Source organism: Ictidomys tridecemlineatus, chromosome 7 (assembly GCF_052094955.1).
Source record: "Ictidomys tridecemlineatus isolate mIctTri1 chromosome 7, mIctTri1.hap1, whole genome shotgun sequence".
In the NCBI taxonomy this organism is placed as follows: Eukaryota; Metazoa; Chordata; class Mammalia; order Rodentia; family Sciuridae; genus Ictidomys; species Ictidomys tridecemlineatus.
Window position 1 is genome coordinate 35,922,676 of NC_135483.1, and position 16,841 is coordinate 35,939,516.

The 16,841-nt window shown below is 36.7% G+C and overlaps 1 protein-coding gene across 7 annotated transcripts in view; it reads right to left on the reverse strand.

Moving 5' to 3' along the window:
* Vps13b (vacuolar protein sorting 13 homolog B) overlaps nucleotides 1-16,841 on the reverse strand; it is a 677,770-nt gene that overhangs the window by 72,284 nt on the left and 588,645 nt on the right. For all 7 annotated transcript variants that reach the window (XM_078016874.1, XM_078016869.1, XM_078016871.1 and 4 more), the window contains one exon: nucleotides 16,159-16,320. In XM_078016874.1, coding sequence (XP_077873000.1) covers nucleotides 16,159-16,320 — 162 coding nt within the window. The remainder of the gene's footprint in view (nucleotides 1-16,158; nucleotides 16,321-16,841) is intronic.

Sequence of the window (16,841 nt, forward strand, 5' to 3'; positions counted from 1 at the left end):
CCCCAAGTTTTCATTAAATTTTCTTTTAAATTGTTCTCAAATGTAACTTTCATTGTTCATCAAATCTTAGTTTAATTTAGAAGACATGCCAACACATATCCTAAGAAAAGATCAAGTGGTTTTATGTGATTTAAATTTTTTTTTAGTCATTAGGCAATTTAGACAATTATAATCGTTATCACTAATTTTTAATTAGAGAAAAAAGAAGTCAACAGATGGATATAAAAGAAATCCAAAATTCTTAGTTATTTATTTTCACTTAACTAAACTGCCCTGCCATACTAAGAAAACATTTTTGTAAAGGTTAAGTAAAGTATTTCATGGCAACCGCTGCTTCTTAGTGCCTGTATAACAAGAAACATGAGCCAGCCAAAGTTGTGCAAGTTGGTTTTCTTTCCCAGTGAGGGAATGTGGTATCGAAGACCTTGTCCTAAACTCATTTTATCCCCAAGTGTAAGTCAAGCAAGTCAAACATGAACTAATGCCTGAAGTCCCTGACTCCAAAAGTATGGATTATTTCACATTTATCTTAAAATCTGCTCTCAGAGTTCTTAAAATTCACTAACTTGGCAAGTCAGGAATTATCATGAGAAATGAAATAATTTCATAACTATGAAGTCATCCAACATTCCATGCGTCTGACATTCACTGGGCTTGGCCATGTCTTGGGCATTATTCTGACCTTTAAATAATAAGTTCCTCAATATTCTGGAAATAATTAAAAAGCATGGAAATAATTAAAAAATGCCACTGTGTAATAGGAATGCCATTGTCTTTCAGTTAATGCTTTTGCTAAAACTCATGGTGGTAAGTATGATTAAAGACAACCACATTAGTTATGCTGAAATCTTTACAATATTCTTAATCAGTATTTCCCATTATTTAAAAATGGCAAAATACCATATTTTAATGGTGCAGTTGCATTTCCTTTCTCCAAGCACTCCGTATTAAAATTCACATTTAAAATTAGTTCGGTGAAGAATCTTTATGTTTAGACATCAAAAATTCACATTTGCAGAGCACTGGCTTGTGAAAAGGTTTTGAGTGTCTTGTAAAAAGCTTAAGGAATCTCCAGTATGTTTTCTCCAAAGCTATATTTCAATATCTAAAATTTATTGCCATGGGAGGGACATGGAGACCATTAGCAGCACCAGCAGTCATTCCTCTGGGTGCTTCTTAACTGAAATAATCCCCAGTCCTCCACTTTCAAGCAGGTTTGTAAAAAACTCCAGAAATCAGCCCTGGATAAAGCACCCTATCACAATCCCATCTTTGTTATTTCTTGTGAAAGACTTAAAAAGATTTAAAACAGGTCATACTGCAAACAATTTTTATAAAGAAACTTTAAAATCTACAGAAAAAGAAAACTCAACATCAAACTTCTGCCTCTAATTTAAGTAGAACAAATGTGTCTCCCAATAGAAAATGAAGAAATTCCAAATATGCTCTGTGCATTATACACTTAATGACCTAAACTGTGAGGGCCCCATTTACTTCTACTGATAACTTCAGAAGGCACTGTAAGCTCCCTTAGAGAAAGTGAATTTCCTGGAATCCCTCATGAAACTAAAAATACTTTGAGAAAAGCAAAGGAACTGAGTCTACAGTCTTCTTTTTCTGCTGTTTTGATTACTGCTTAAAACTGAAATAAAAATGCAACTGATGGCGAATGGACGGTAGTTCCGGGTACTCAAATGGAGTCAGTGTTTACAGAATATTTTGGATTAAAATCCTTGCCAGATGGTCCCAAGAAGTGTTTACCTCACTGTTGATTTTAGCTATCTTAATGTCAGCACAAAGAAAAAGAAGCTTGTTACTGCCACTGGGGAGCAAAGGCATAAAATCCTTCCTCCCCAAATGGAATTGCTAGTTGCAGACAGCTGTGCCCTATACAACAAGGGTGATACTGTAGACTTCTGGGAAATGATTTCCATGAGTAGGGAAAAAGACAATATGTGGCAAATTTAGTTTGCAATGACATCTACTTTAAATGCGTAATATTTAGTTATTATATACTGTTCATTTATGATAAAAAATACGAATTCGGATCAAATAAACACAAAAGATTTAAACAAAAGTGTGAGCAGTTGGACATGCATGTGGGGCTGAAAGCTGGTACCATCTGAAGTAAATTGCTAATAGCAATCTGTAGCATTTTCCTATTTTATAAGATTTTGCTAGAGGCCACAGAGAGCACCAGGAGCTGTTCTCAGAAGAGTCCAAGTGCATTGAGAGGATACAGAGGTATCCATGTTGAAGTTAGTGCCTCTTTTTGTGTACATATGTACATACTATATGATGCAAAAAAGAGTGTTTGTAATTTTCTTAGTTAAAATAATTAAAATTTTAAGTCTATGTTCTTGAGAAATATTAGAAAAGGTACAAGAAAGCACAACATTTATCTATTCAGTGAACATTGAGTGCTTATTGTAAGCAAGATACAGGAATAGATTTTGTAGAAACACTGTTTTATTAAAGCCTGCTCCTTTTTTCCCCTTGCATTCTCAGCAAACACCCACAACAACCTCATTTACATTCACACCATCCTCATTTTTTTCTCCTCCTGTCTCAGAGTAAGAGGAGTCTCTTGTGGTAAATTGTCAGTGGCCACAGATCTTCTTTGGCATCTCTGAGGATCTAGCTCTATTCTGTGGATCTGGCCTAACCTGTGACTTGCTCTGTCCAACAGAAAGTGGCAGAATGTCAACATGTGAGTTCTGAGCCTAGGTGCGAGAGGCTATTCTATTCTTGTTCTCCTGGGATAATTTTACCGAGTGAAGATGCTGGGCTAGCTTGCTCAAGAGGTTCTTGGAGAAGAACCAAGGCACCTGGCCAACAGCTTGTCAACTACCAAGTATGACGCCCAGGCCATCTTACACCATGCAGCCCTAACTGACCTACCACCTGACTGTAGCCTCCTGAATAAGTCCAGGATAGACCAGCAAAAGAACCTTTAGTGCACCAGGATTTCTAGCCAACAGTCTTATAAACTGATAAATGGGTTTTAAGCCACTGAGTTTTGGGTGGCTTATTAAGCAGCAATAGATATGTGGTATGAACTGCTTCCTAGCCAAGATTAATCCTTCTTTCTGTGGACTGAACTCTTTCCTCTTCTCCCCTTGTACGGCCTTATGCCATTAACCATTTTTTTTTTCTGTTCTGCATCATCAATTTCTTTGCTATTTATTTGTTCTCACATGAACATGCCTAAATTTCTTCCATGTAATGCCACCCCCCAACTTTGGCTCTGTAGCATTCTACAACTAATATCCAACTAAAGTTTCCTGTCCACTTTCTCACTTCCCATTCATTTCTCAACCTTAATCTGGTTTCTACCTCGCTCTCTCCACTGAAAGAGCTTTCCTTAAGCTCAATGATGTCTCAATTGTCAAATACAAAAGTCTCCTCTTTTCAGTTTTTACATTACTCAATCTCCTTGTGGCATCTAACAACACTGATAATTCTATCCTATTAGCCATTTTCCTTTCTATACTTTTAAAAAACCAGTATGTGCTGGTTTTCTTACTATCTCCATTTTCCTCATACTCTTATTCTCTCTCTCAACACTCCCCATCCCTCAGCCTAACCTCCAAATTCTACTATTGTTCTTTATGTAGTCTTATCTCCCAAATAGCTCCAATGATCTTTGCCCATGTCTCTTTTAGTGCACTCCATATGGAGGAGGCCTAACCTACATCACTAGGACACTGAAAATGATAGAGAATGACTTCTAAGGCTGAGACATAAGAGACAATGAGGCTTCTGCCTTGTTCATATGAGACCATGGATCACTTGATCTGGAGGAAGCCAGCTGCCACATCACAAGAAAAATCAAGCAACTCTATGTAGAGATCCTTGCAGTGAGGAGCTGAGGCCTCCTACCAAGAGTCATGTGAGTATGCTATTTTGGAAGTGGATGTTCCAGGCAAGTCAAGTCTTCAGATGACTGCAAGTCTATCTGAAGTCTTTAATGCAACTCTACCAGAGACTCTGGGCTGGAACCACTCAGTGCACAACTCCTAAAATTCCTGACTAACACAACTTTGAGGTATAAATATTTATTGATTTAGCTACTCAAGTTTTGGGGTGATTTGTTATACACAATAATAGGTGACTAATACAGACTGTGGTATCTGTAAATGGGGTACTATTTTTTAAATATATTTTTTTAGTTGTAGTTGGACACAATATCTTTATTTTATTTTTATGTGGTGCTGAGGATCGAACCCAGGGCCTCACACGTGCTAGGCAAGCACTCTACTGCTGAGCCACAATCCCAGCCCATAAATGGGGTACTATTAAAACAAAGATCTACAATGTAGGAAAAGCTTCAGGGAAGGAAAATGAGAAAAAAACTGAAGAGACTATTTAGTGAATAGGCTTCAAAGAGATTATTATTAGAAAACTGATGGCCTAAAAGGAGGCTGCAGTAAGAAGTAAAGAAAACACTATTGGAAATGGGTGGAAAGGGAGTCCTCCCTCTGTAGTGGCAGAAAGTTTAGCAACTTATCACCTGCAGTAAATTGGAAAATAGAAAAAGTGCCTAATAAACTATATGATCTAGCTAAGGAAATTTCTTTGGTGGAGCTGATGTGCCTTGTGGCTTCTTTCTACCCGATGATTATATTAAATTCAGAGAGGGGAGATACAAGCTAAATGAAAGACTTAAATAAAAAGCACAGCTTTATTACATGGCAAAGGATACTAAAATCAAGAAATGGTTTCCAGGCAATTTAGAATGAAATCTAGGATGTGATCAGGATAGTTGGGTCTAGAGATAAGACAAAGAATGTTCTTATAAAAGAATGTTATGACCATAGAGAGATCTAACCTTATGCCTGGGGGTTCTCAGATAGTCACAGGTAATGTCCCACAGAAGTGTCGGCAGAATCTTACAGTGTAGAGAAAAGCTTATCTTGAAGAGATCTATGGATATGATTTTGTCTAATATAGTAAACCTAGAATCATATTGATAAAAATACAAAATGAAGAGGTCTTTGAACCTTCAAAATTCTGCCAGTGAAAAGCAGGTTGAGAAAACTACGAGGTATAAGGAAAGGCTACTTTTCATGGGAAATGAAAAGAGGCTAAACCCTAGAGCCGAAAGCCATAAGCCACAAAGAATTATTCCCTAGAAGGAGTAATATTAAGTACTAAACAAGAAAATTCCAACATTTATCTGCTTGGATTTTAGAATTTCTATGGATCAGCAAATGCTATATGTATACTATCTTCTTTGATGAACTGGAGCCTCTGGAGCTACATTTGTAGCATAACAATTTGTAGATTGTTCTGAAGCACCAGATAACTAACAGGGGCCTCTTCTTTTGGTACAGTCTACCTAATCCTACTGCTGCCTAGGCACTGATGACTGGCTAAGTTTATATCTCCAGGCCAGACTATTTTTTTTGAGCTCCAGACTCTTACGTTTAATTTATTTTCCACATCTATTTGGATGTCTAGATAGAGAAAAGGGAAAAAAGCAAAGTTGGTTTATATAGAGTGGGGTTCTTTACTGCATACCTCATAAATGGTTTTCACGGAATCTTGACAATAATCTCTTAATTTTGCAGAAGAGAAAACTGAAGCTCCAAGAAATTAAGAACCTGTCCAATCTCACACAACTTGGAATGAAATGCAAGTATTTATGGCTTCAAAAATGGTTTTAAGATTATTCTATTGTGTGCTCATAACATGTATCATTCTCTGTTTTTAAAACACTCTTCAATTCCCTGCCTTGGTAAACAGCAATATTACCAACTTGTCATCTAATATTGAAGCCTCAGAGTCAAACCAGACCCTCTTCTTCCGTAACTAATAATCAAAGCCTCGTTATTTTAACCTCCCAAATAACTTCCAAACACACTTCTGCCAATCTAAACCTTTTCTCAGCATCTTAAAGATGTTATTTTATATTCTTTTCATTTCTTATTGAGAGAAGTCCACAGCAATATGATTTGTGGTTTCCTTAGCTAGTGTCATTTTCTCTGGCTGCTTTCAAAATCTTCTCTTCATCTAGTTTCTAGCAGTTTCATTATGATGGACCTGGATATGAATTTCTTTGAATTGACCCTCTCTGGAGTTTTTCTGATTTATTTTTTATTTTTTTGAGATGAGGTCTTGCTTATATTGCCCAGGCTTGCCTCGAGCTCACCATTCCCCTATCTCAGCCTCCCAAATGGCCAGGATTATGGGTGTGCACCCAGCTTTTCCAGAACTTCTTTGGTCTACAAGTTTCTACCTTTCATAAAATTTAAAAAGTTTTCTGGGATTATTTAATATTTTGCCTCATTTTTTCCCTTTTTCATTCTGAATTGCTACTTCTCATATCTTAAACATTTTGACATTTTTCCAGAGATCCGTGGGGTTCTATTTGTTCTGTTTGAATCATTTTTCTCTTTTTTCTTTAGACTGGAGAATTTCTATTGACATTTTCAAGTTCACTAACTTTTTCCTTCCGACATGTTATATTTCTATTACTGAGTGACAAATCACCACAAATTTAGTAGCTTAAACCAACACACATTTAGTTTCTCACAGTGTCTGTGGGTCAGAGGTATAGGCATGGCTTGAGCTGGGTCCTCAATTCAAAGTCTCATAAGATTGAAAATGAGATGTCATTTGGGCTGCATTCTTATCTTCATGCTGGAACCAGGAAGAATCGACTTATAAGCTTGTTCCAGTTGTTGGCAGAATTCATTCCTTGGAGCTATATGAAGAGAATCTCAACTTCATACTGGCTGGTGCTGGTAGACACTTTCAGGTTCTGGAGGCTTTCCACAGCTCCCTGCCCCATGTCCCTCTTCAAAGGCCATCAAAACAGGGCATTTTACTTCTTCAGGGTCAGCAGAAGTATATGTCTCTCTTATCATAATACAGTTCCAATCCCTCTTTTTAAGGCTTTTATCTGAATACCTTAGGTCCATTCAGGATTATCTCCCTTTTGATTAACTAAAAGTCAACTAATTTAGGACATTAATTACACCTATAAAATTCCTTCACGTTGATCATTATTATCCAAAGTTCAGGTATGAAGACATGAATTGGTGTGAATATACTTTGTATAAAACCAGAGATATGAAAAATTGTGCTCTATATATGTAATGAGAATTATAATGCATTCTGCTGTCATATATAAAAAAAATATTCCTTCACATTTCATACCTGCTTTAAACGACATGTCTGATAATGTCAACACCTGAAACATCTTGGGGTTAGCATTCATTAATTATCTTTTCTTTGAAATTGAGTAACATTTTTTCTTCTGACTTTAATCCATTAAGTAATTCAGAGTCATATCATAAATACTATAAATTTTAGGTTGTCGAGATTCTGGATTCTCTTGTGACTGCTTCAAAGAGCTCTAATGTTTTTGATTTATGAGGTAATTAATTTACTTAGATTCAGATGGAAAATTCTCACACCTGGGTGAGTGGCAGCTCAAATGAGTTCAGATCTTTGAGCCCTGAGTGCAAATCACCCTCATCTCATAGCCAAGGAGCTGGGCCACATTTAGACATCATGTTCTCATTTGATGACTTTCTCCTTTCAGGATTTTTTCTTTACTTTTCTTTACTTGAAAGTCCAGGCAACCAAGGCAGTAGCAGCCTTGGTTGCCTGGACTTTCCCCCTAGCACCATAGGCCATGAAGATGATATGCCACCCTACACTGTCATGACTATACTTGCCAAAAAGGTAAAAAGGTACAAAAAATGGGGAATACACTCTGCAGGCAACTTGCTCCACATTTGGGCTCTCTTCCACAATCTGACTCCTCTTTTTTTAGTACTCAGAGCCCTCAGATAGAATTTATGGCTATTATTCATAAAAAACTTTTTCTTAGGCATTTACACCAATATATGTCTCCTTCTTTGTCTTAATTCAGACACTCTCATTTCTCTCCCTCCTATGACTATGCAGCAGTGCTCAATCTACTCTGTGTTCTCAGTGTCCTCTAGACCCTCTTCCTCCTATACCAGAAGCATCTTCCCGAAATGCAATTGTGATCCTGACCTTCCTCTTGCCCATCACATAGAAGGATACCACCTCAAAATGGACTGCCAGACTTTTCAGAACCCAACTCCTATGAACAGTGGTGTGTTGGATTTGGCTTTTACTTGCTTGAGAAAACCAATCATTAACTATTCAGGAATTCTGTAAGCTGGTTTTAAACAATCGGTAGCTTGAAATCAGCTATGATGGGATTATTTCATCATGAAAAGGCAAAACCTACAAAATCAGGGCTTCCCACCACTACTGCCCTAAGAGCCAGGATAGCAGTATATATTTCTTCAGCATGGCATGACATGTTTTGATGCTTCAGTTACACTGAAGAAATCCAGTGTAACTACTGCCCTAAGAGCCAGGATAGCAGTATATATTTCTTCAGCATGGCATGACATGTTTTGATGCTTCAGTTACACTGAAGAAATCCTGAATTTCTTTAACTATGTGACATATTGTCTGTCTTTGTGTGTGTTTTTGTGTATGTATGTCTATATTGATAGACATACATACACACTGGTTCTGCTTGGTGTGCTGGCTCCACTGTTGTCCACTGGGCCAATTTGTACTCATCCTTTAAACCCCACCTCTGTGGAAGGCTAGTTAGATCTCTCTGGGTATACAGACTATCATGGCCTCAAGTTGGCATTAAAACTGCCTAGTGTGGCTCACCTTTGCCTTTTCCCCATCTTGCAGTCCCACGCACGTCCTGTACACTGCAGGTTCTCCTACCATACCATGTTGTTCCATGCCTCAGTCACTTTCACACTGTTGGTTCATTTATCTGGAATACCACACCTCTGCTCTCACTTCAGTGGCCTATCTACCTTTTATTTAAACATTAAATTTAATACCAGTATCCTTTCTTATAGGAAGCATTGACCGATTCTCATCCTCTTGTCATATTTGGGAGCATTCTTATATTCCAAGTAAGACTTTGTCTGAGTCGAGATGTAAATGATTTTACTTCCTGATTCTGTTTTTTTCCCCTCCTATGGCTAGTGTTTTAATTAACCACCCAGCATTTCTCCCTCTCCTGAACTGCTGCACTGATATCCCAATAGACACTGATCATGTTGATAATGACTTTTCTGGCTCCCTCAATAGGCAGTACATTACTTAGAAGAATACACACTTAATTCACATAATGGATCATAATAAACTAAAATTTACTAATTTAGAAATGAATGGGAGGGAAGTAAGCTTTAAAATGCTGCTAGAGAGAAATCACAGGAAGGCCTGTGAGGAGACTGAGCTAGGCTCTGGACACCAGAGATCAAGATATTACCTAATATTTGTGAGGAAGCCTGTGAAGATTTTCTGACAGGGAAGAATAATAATCAAAGTATTTAGGAAAATTACTTGCAGTAGGCAAAACTGTAATTAAGAAAGAAACTTAGGGGCTAGTGTTGTAGCTCAGTGGTAGAGCACTTGCCTAGCAGTGTGAGGCTCTGGGTTCAATCCTCAGCACCACATAAAAGTAAACAAACAAAATAAAGGCAGTATGTCTGTCTTTCAACTACAAAATTTTTTTTTAAAAAACAATGTAACTGAGAAAAACTGCTGCAACCATTCATATTAGAAATAATAAAAATAACCATTATTGATGTATCATTATACTTGCCATTATTTTTTGTTAACATCTCAAATTCTTGTCTTTTAGTTTGTATTTTTTTTGGGGGGGGGGTACCAGGGATTGAATCCAGGGGCACTTAACCACTGAGCAACATCCCCAGCCCTTTTTTATATTTTATTTAGAGAAAGGGTCTTGTGAGTTGCTTAGGGCCTCACTAAGTTGCTGGGGCTGGCTTAGTGCCTCAGCCTCCTTAACTGCTCGGATTATAAGTGTATGCCACTGCACCCAACTGTGTGTAATTTTTTTAGGGGTTTTAACATTTTTTTGATTTAATAATTTGTGTACACTCATTATTAAAATGTTGAAAATGTTATAAAATTGAAAAATATCACCTTAATCCACCATACAGAGGAAACCATGGATAATGTTCTAACATCTCTTTCCAGTATTTTTCTGTGCATTTGCTGTTTTTTTTTAAATTTGTCTTAATTAGTTATACATGACAGTAGAATGCACTTATGTACTTTGATATATCATACATAGATGGGATATAATTTCTCATTTTTCTGAGTGTACATGTTGCAGAATCAGATTGGTCATGTAGTCACATATATACATATAGTAACAATGTCTATTTCCTTCTACTATCTTTCCTATTCCCACATCCCCTCCCCTCCTCTCCCATCACTTCCCTCTACCTAATCTAAGGTAATGCTATTCTTCCCAAATGTCCCCCCCCCATTGTGAATTAGCATCCGCATGTTAAAGAAAACATTGTGCCTTTGGTTTTGTGGGATTGGCCTATTTCGCTTAGCATGATATTCTCCAACTCCAACCATTTACTGGCAAATGCCATAATTTCACTCTTCTTTAAAGCTGAATATTCCATTGAGTATATATATACCACATTTTCTTTATCCATTCATCTATTGAGGGACACCTAGGTTGGTTCCATAGTCTAGCTATTGTGAATTTGTGCATTTGCTTTTACGTTGTGAAGATCAAATTGTATATACAGAATTTTATAGTCTGCTTTTTTGATTTATATGATAGGGCTTTGTTTCCCCTTTCTAGAAATTGAAAGGTCCCATAATAGATCACTTTATAGACTTTATAGATTTTACTTATTTCCTTAAGAGTGGATATTTTGGTATTTAAAATTTTTCTACTATAAAAAATTGTGATAAACTTTTTTGTAAATAAATGAATTAGATTGAATTTTATCTTTTTATTTCTTATTTATTGCTTTTTTAGTTATACATGACAGCAGAATTCATTTTTATATAATTGTACCAGCATGGAATATATCTTATTCCAGTTAGGACCTCATTCTTATGGATGTACATGATAGAGGGATTCAATGTGGTGTATTCATATAAGTATATAGAAAATAATTTCAAATTCATTACATTCTCTTTCCTTTTCCTATCCCCCTACCCTTCCCTTCATTCCCCTTTGTCTAATCTACAGAATATCTATTCTTCCCTTCTACCCTATATTGTGGGTTAGCTTCCACATATCAGCGAAAAGATGTGTTCTATGGTTTTTTTGAAGCTGGTTTATTTCATTTAGCATGATTGTCTGAGGATAGATTACTAGTAGGAGACTGACCGGGTTAAAATCTATAATCATTTTTAAATCTCCGAAACTTCTCACATAATTGCTTTCTAAAAAGGAAGTACCAAGTCCTTTTGCATATTCAGTATGTGTCAACTCATTGGCCCTTTTCAAACAAACTAACAGGTATATAGGCACATGAGAATGCTTGAAAAATGTATCAGTTCTGCTAACACAGACTTTCCTCATCCTTTAGTCTACTTTTTAAAAGTTTTTAAATTGTGATGGTGACAACAATTTATCTCTTTCTTCAGATTCATGTGCATACATGCATTACATGAATGGATTTGGAAAAAGTGGTAACTGAACATAAATTGCAGTCTAGTTAATAAAATTGCCAAGTGGCTGAAATCACCATAAGATAGGCCTATACTCAAAACCTGTTGCTTTTCTTTTTTAGATAGATGTCACTTTAAAATATTTTTACATTCAAAAAAACAAAGAGAGCTTTCTGTTTATCTGCTGATTAGACCCAGAACAGATAAAACACAAAAATATTTTACAGTTAATATGAAAAATATTAAAATATTTTATGTTTATATTAACATACACACACATATACATATATATTAAGAGATTTAAACTATTATCTGTCTCAGTTTCTGAAACATTACCAAACTTTTAAGTGAGGAATAGCATTTAGGTCAGAATGAAAACAACTTTAAATCAAATCTTTCATCTATTGAATTTTATCAACTGAGAGGCCTGAAAACAAAGATTGACATACTTGGAACAAATTTGGTGGCATGTGTGCCAAGAATGGTTTTTACATTTAAAAAAATTTGGGGGGGGGCTGTAGATGGACACATACCTCCATCTTATTTATTTATTTTTATATGGTGCTGAGGATCGAATCCAGTGCCTCACACATGCCAGGCTCGTGCTCTACCACTAAGCTATAACCCCAGCCCCAGTTTTTACATTTTTAAGGGCTGAAAAAAAAATCAAAAGATTTCATAATGTATGAAAATAATATGAAATTAAAAATTGACTTTGTCCACAACCAACTTCCATTGGAACACAGCCACATTCATTCATTTATGCATCACCCTGTGGGTGCTTGCAGAGTTGAGTAGCTCTGTGATGGAGACTTTAAGACTTTTAAACTTAAAATATTCACTTTCTGGCTGTCTAAAGAAAATGCTTGCCAATCTCTGCTTAAAGCAATGTAGGATTTATATTTCTCTTATTATGTCTGTTTAAAGTATTTTCCTAAGATGCTCTGCTGCTCATCAAAATTAATTCTTACCTTGTTACATTTGCATTTTTAAATTTGCTGTTTTCATCAACTTATAAAGCTGCTTTTTAATATTAATTTTGGAGAAATATTTTTATTACTTTCTATAGATGTAGCTAGAGCCTATTTCCACCTATTGGATGATTTAATTACTAAAATTAAGTCATTGGTAACTGGAATTCTGCAATTCTGGAAAATATGTGCATAATTCAGAAAGCATGTATATTTGAGGACAAAAAGCATATGTAAATCCTTACACACAAAGCAGAGACATTCCTATCCCCCACAGTTTTGTCAACCAACAGTTTTCTCTATCAGCCAGAAAAGGCTAATTGTAGCAGCCTATACACAGACCCTACTAGTTGGTGAAGGTGCCATTGTATCCAGTTTGGCTAAATTAAGCAAAGCTTCCCTCAACTCTGATGCATACACTGCTCATATTGTGGGAAGAGATTCCATAAACTCACACTTCAGTGCTTAAGTTCAGCTCTGCACAACGCAAAGCACTTCTTTGAGGACAAACCTTTGCCTGGTTGTTTTCATTCAACCTGATCTGAAGTCTACTGAACTGGGATGTTTAAGGGCCCTTTGTGGTGGCATCTATGATTCTGTGCAGCTGAACATGGTCAATTATTCCCTAGGAAATAGTTTTGTTCTTCCTTTGTTTATTTAGGCAAGAAATTGTTGTGGGATATCCAGCATTTTAAGTAACTCTGCCTCAAAGCATGTGTTAGAAACTATAAGGAGAGTTTATGACTTCTCAATTCTAAAAGGTTTCTCAGCTTCGGGTTTCTGGAATTGGTTGTGTCCATGTTTCTTCCCACCCTACTGGGACTTAATGTTGTTAGCAACCTCCTGTGTGGTTCTAAGATATTTTGACCTCTTTGAAACCTTTCCAGGTGTCATTGCCACTTTCTTGATCTCTGCAATATAAGCTACATTGTTTAGTGGAGTTAAGTTCTATGAACTTTAGAAATTCTCCCTGAGACTATGAATTGACTAACACCCAAGGCAGCATAAACATTCAGACACAAATGTTCCTAAAACCAAGCTTGCTGGGCAATGCAGGATATGACTAGAAGTCTGGAAAAAGGAACATTTTGCTCACTTGTGCATCTCTGACTAGCTCCAGGTGCAGTTTGAAGCTAAGTGGCTAGTTTTTCTGATCCTCAGATATAACCTCTCATTAGAACAAGCAGAAATTGCAACTGTGAATGTAAGGAATTCCATGAAGACCCTCTGGGCCTATTAAGACTGCTGGCTTCAGAGGTTCTTAAAATACACTTACTTCAGCACACACAGTTAGTAGTTTTCTGTAAATTTAATTTTAACTGAAAGAGAATTATAGTGACTGAAGCACATCTCAAAAATTTGAATATGGAGTATGCAGTTACAACTTCAAAAGAAAAACAAAAGTTTAACTGATACCGTCTATGTTTCCTATTTGTCATTGAAAGGTTCTTATTGTTGGGCTGGGGTTGTGGCTCAGCGATAGAGTGCTTGCTTAGCAAGTGTGAGGTACTAAGTTCATTTCTCAGCACAACATATAAATAAATGAATAAATAAAGGTCCATCAACATCTAAAAAATGTATTTAAAAAAAGGTTCTTATTGTTTTTGGTAATACAACTAAGACTTTGCAAGTAATGCAGTTTTGGTAATACAGTTAAATATTTACTTGGACTAAGAATCTTGTTTCAGTCTAGCTTTAGACTTGCATAGTCTATTCTATCAGATTGCTCAGCCCTTATCTTAAACCTTAAGATTTGCTAACACATGAATCATGCTGTCCAAACCCAGGGGAATGAGACAATGCTGTGGAAATGACACCAGGTATATGGAGAAACAAGAGATATGTCTTCTTGTCTAAAAATATGTGTAATAAATAATACAAACAACAGGAATATTGTGAAAACCAGCAATAAATACAAAAGTCTTGAAAATGTGGAAAAGGGCATAAATATGAAAGATATAGTGGCTGACAGTGATTGTTCATTTTTTTTGCCCACTGACCTCTCCCTACCCAGAAACTGTATGTCTCCACAATCCCAAGTCAGCTGTTCTTATGATCATCCTTTCCATCCTGGATCCAGTGTCCAGGGAATCTTGAGGGTCATGGAGGGCAATGCTAGTTATGCATCTTCAAATGGCCATGAGCAAGGTTAAGTTTCTTCTGCTTTGGTTTCTGTTGGCTGAGGCCTGCAGTTAGCTGTGTGTACACGGGCAAAGTGGCTATAGGTATGGTGTACAGTCACACATTACTGCAGCTCCTCAGAGGCTTCTTTCCTGCTACTAACAATAGTTAATTGCTGGGAATGCAATTACCATGGAAATCTTTATTAGATCTAAAAGGCTATACAGGAAGTGTAATAGGGGATTATAGATGTGTGGATTTTTTTCCCCCCAACTGTGTTCTTTCACTTTTGCAATCAATAGGGAAAAAATAACAAAAAGAAGCTTAATTTTGAAATAAACACGATGTCCTTTAGCTATGTTCCAAGAGGCAAACAACTTAAAAACTCTCTAACATGGACATTTCTCAAGAAGAAAAATTAGAAAAAAAAAAAAAGGCATGTGACCACCCTGAAAATATGAGTGCACTATCATATTTTGTGACACATTCTTGCAAGAACTTTTGTTAAAAAAGATTTATATACTTTTAATGTCCTGTCAGATCAATTTGAATTAAATATATTTAAATAAGAAATATTACCGTGTATCTACTTCTCTAAATTTTATAACAGTGTGGCAATCTGATGAATGAAACAAGAAATCAGAATCTAGCTACTGGGGGAAAAATAAAGACCGTAGCCTGAGGGTATAACATATTCTGAAGCTGGCCTATAGACCAGATGGGAAACTTGTTCTCTAATCTAATGACTTTCTTTTAATCATAAGCAGACAGTTATTACTCAGAGTTTTAGAAATACATTATTCTTCAGAGTACTTCTTAGGATTTCTTTTACTCATTTAAGACCACAACTTTATATTTAATTCATCCTTGTATTATCCCTGTAGGGCACGTCTCTAATTATTCCCATCTAAAGTGACAGGAAAATGGAATTATACTATTGGAAAATAGGCATCCTTTGATATGTCTCTTCTTGGTGCTCCCTTGGGCAGTTTGTCATTGTGCTCACCGCATACAGATTTTGAGCTGTGCTTAGAGAGCACAGACTGTGACTTCCATGTCTTTGTATACCCAGTGCCTAGCATGTGCCTGGTATAGAGTAAGCACACAGAAAAAATCTGAATAAATGAATGAATGATAGTGCTCAACATAAAATGCTTACCGTATACCAAACACTAGTCTAGTGCTTTACGTATTAGCTATTTAGTCCTCACAACACTCTGGAACAGGTATTGTTTTTTATTTCCATTCTACGTATAAGTAAATGAAGCAGAGAAAACAGAGCAAGGTTCTGCAGAGCCAGGATGCAGACCCACATGCTTTGGCTCTACAGTCCCATCTTTTAACCACTACAACCCTGCTGCCCCATCAGTACCCTTGCTCAACAGGACAATGCTCCATTCCAGGAGAAGCCTGTACTAGGATATACTAGGCCCTACCTCTAAACATTCTGGGTTTCCATCAGATGTAGATAACCTGTGTGGTTCTTTGGGAGATTTAAATAAGGAAATAGCTAGACACAGGCACACAAATGCAAAATAAATGAATCTTCAGCCTTAACAATTGCTGTGTTTTAAGGCTGTTTCTCAAATACCTGTGGGGATTTGTGAGAGCGCCAGCTGTACTGGTGACTGTGGAGACTCGCCAGCAGAATATTTTCGTCAGTATCCACCTGGCCAAACCGCAGTGTCTCCTGTGTGTCATTACAGATCACAAAATGGCTGAAGACCAACTCCTCTACCTCAGGGCATTTGTTCTGAAAGAAAAAGAATATGAAAGCCAACGTGTATCAGATTAATTGCAAGATGTTTGGCAGCTGTCTGCCCAGTGGCCATTGTTATAACACAGAAACCCTAAGGATCTGTTGTCATTAGCTCTGGTATACAAAATATTCTATACTTCCAGGATAAGCACACACACAAAAATCTTAAAGAGATCATAAATGTTCCAAGAATGTGTTTTGATTTATATTCCTACAAAATAAATCATACACACAGAAGAGTAAAAGAACAATCCCTTTTAACATTTCTCAAAATGTATTAACATGCTACAAAGAGTGCTGGACTGGGGAGTGCACGTTTCTGAGAAGTATACTAGCGGCTAGAATTACCATGTCCCCAGCCTTCTAAACTCAACAATCAAGACCAATTAGCAAAGCCACAGTTTGTACCCTACAGAAAGTAAGGATCATTTAGGTAATACATCCCCAGATCCCTGAAGCGGGAGGGTGGATATGTGTGTAAATCTGTTCAGGGAGAGACATAAAGAAAACCATAA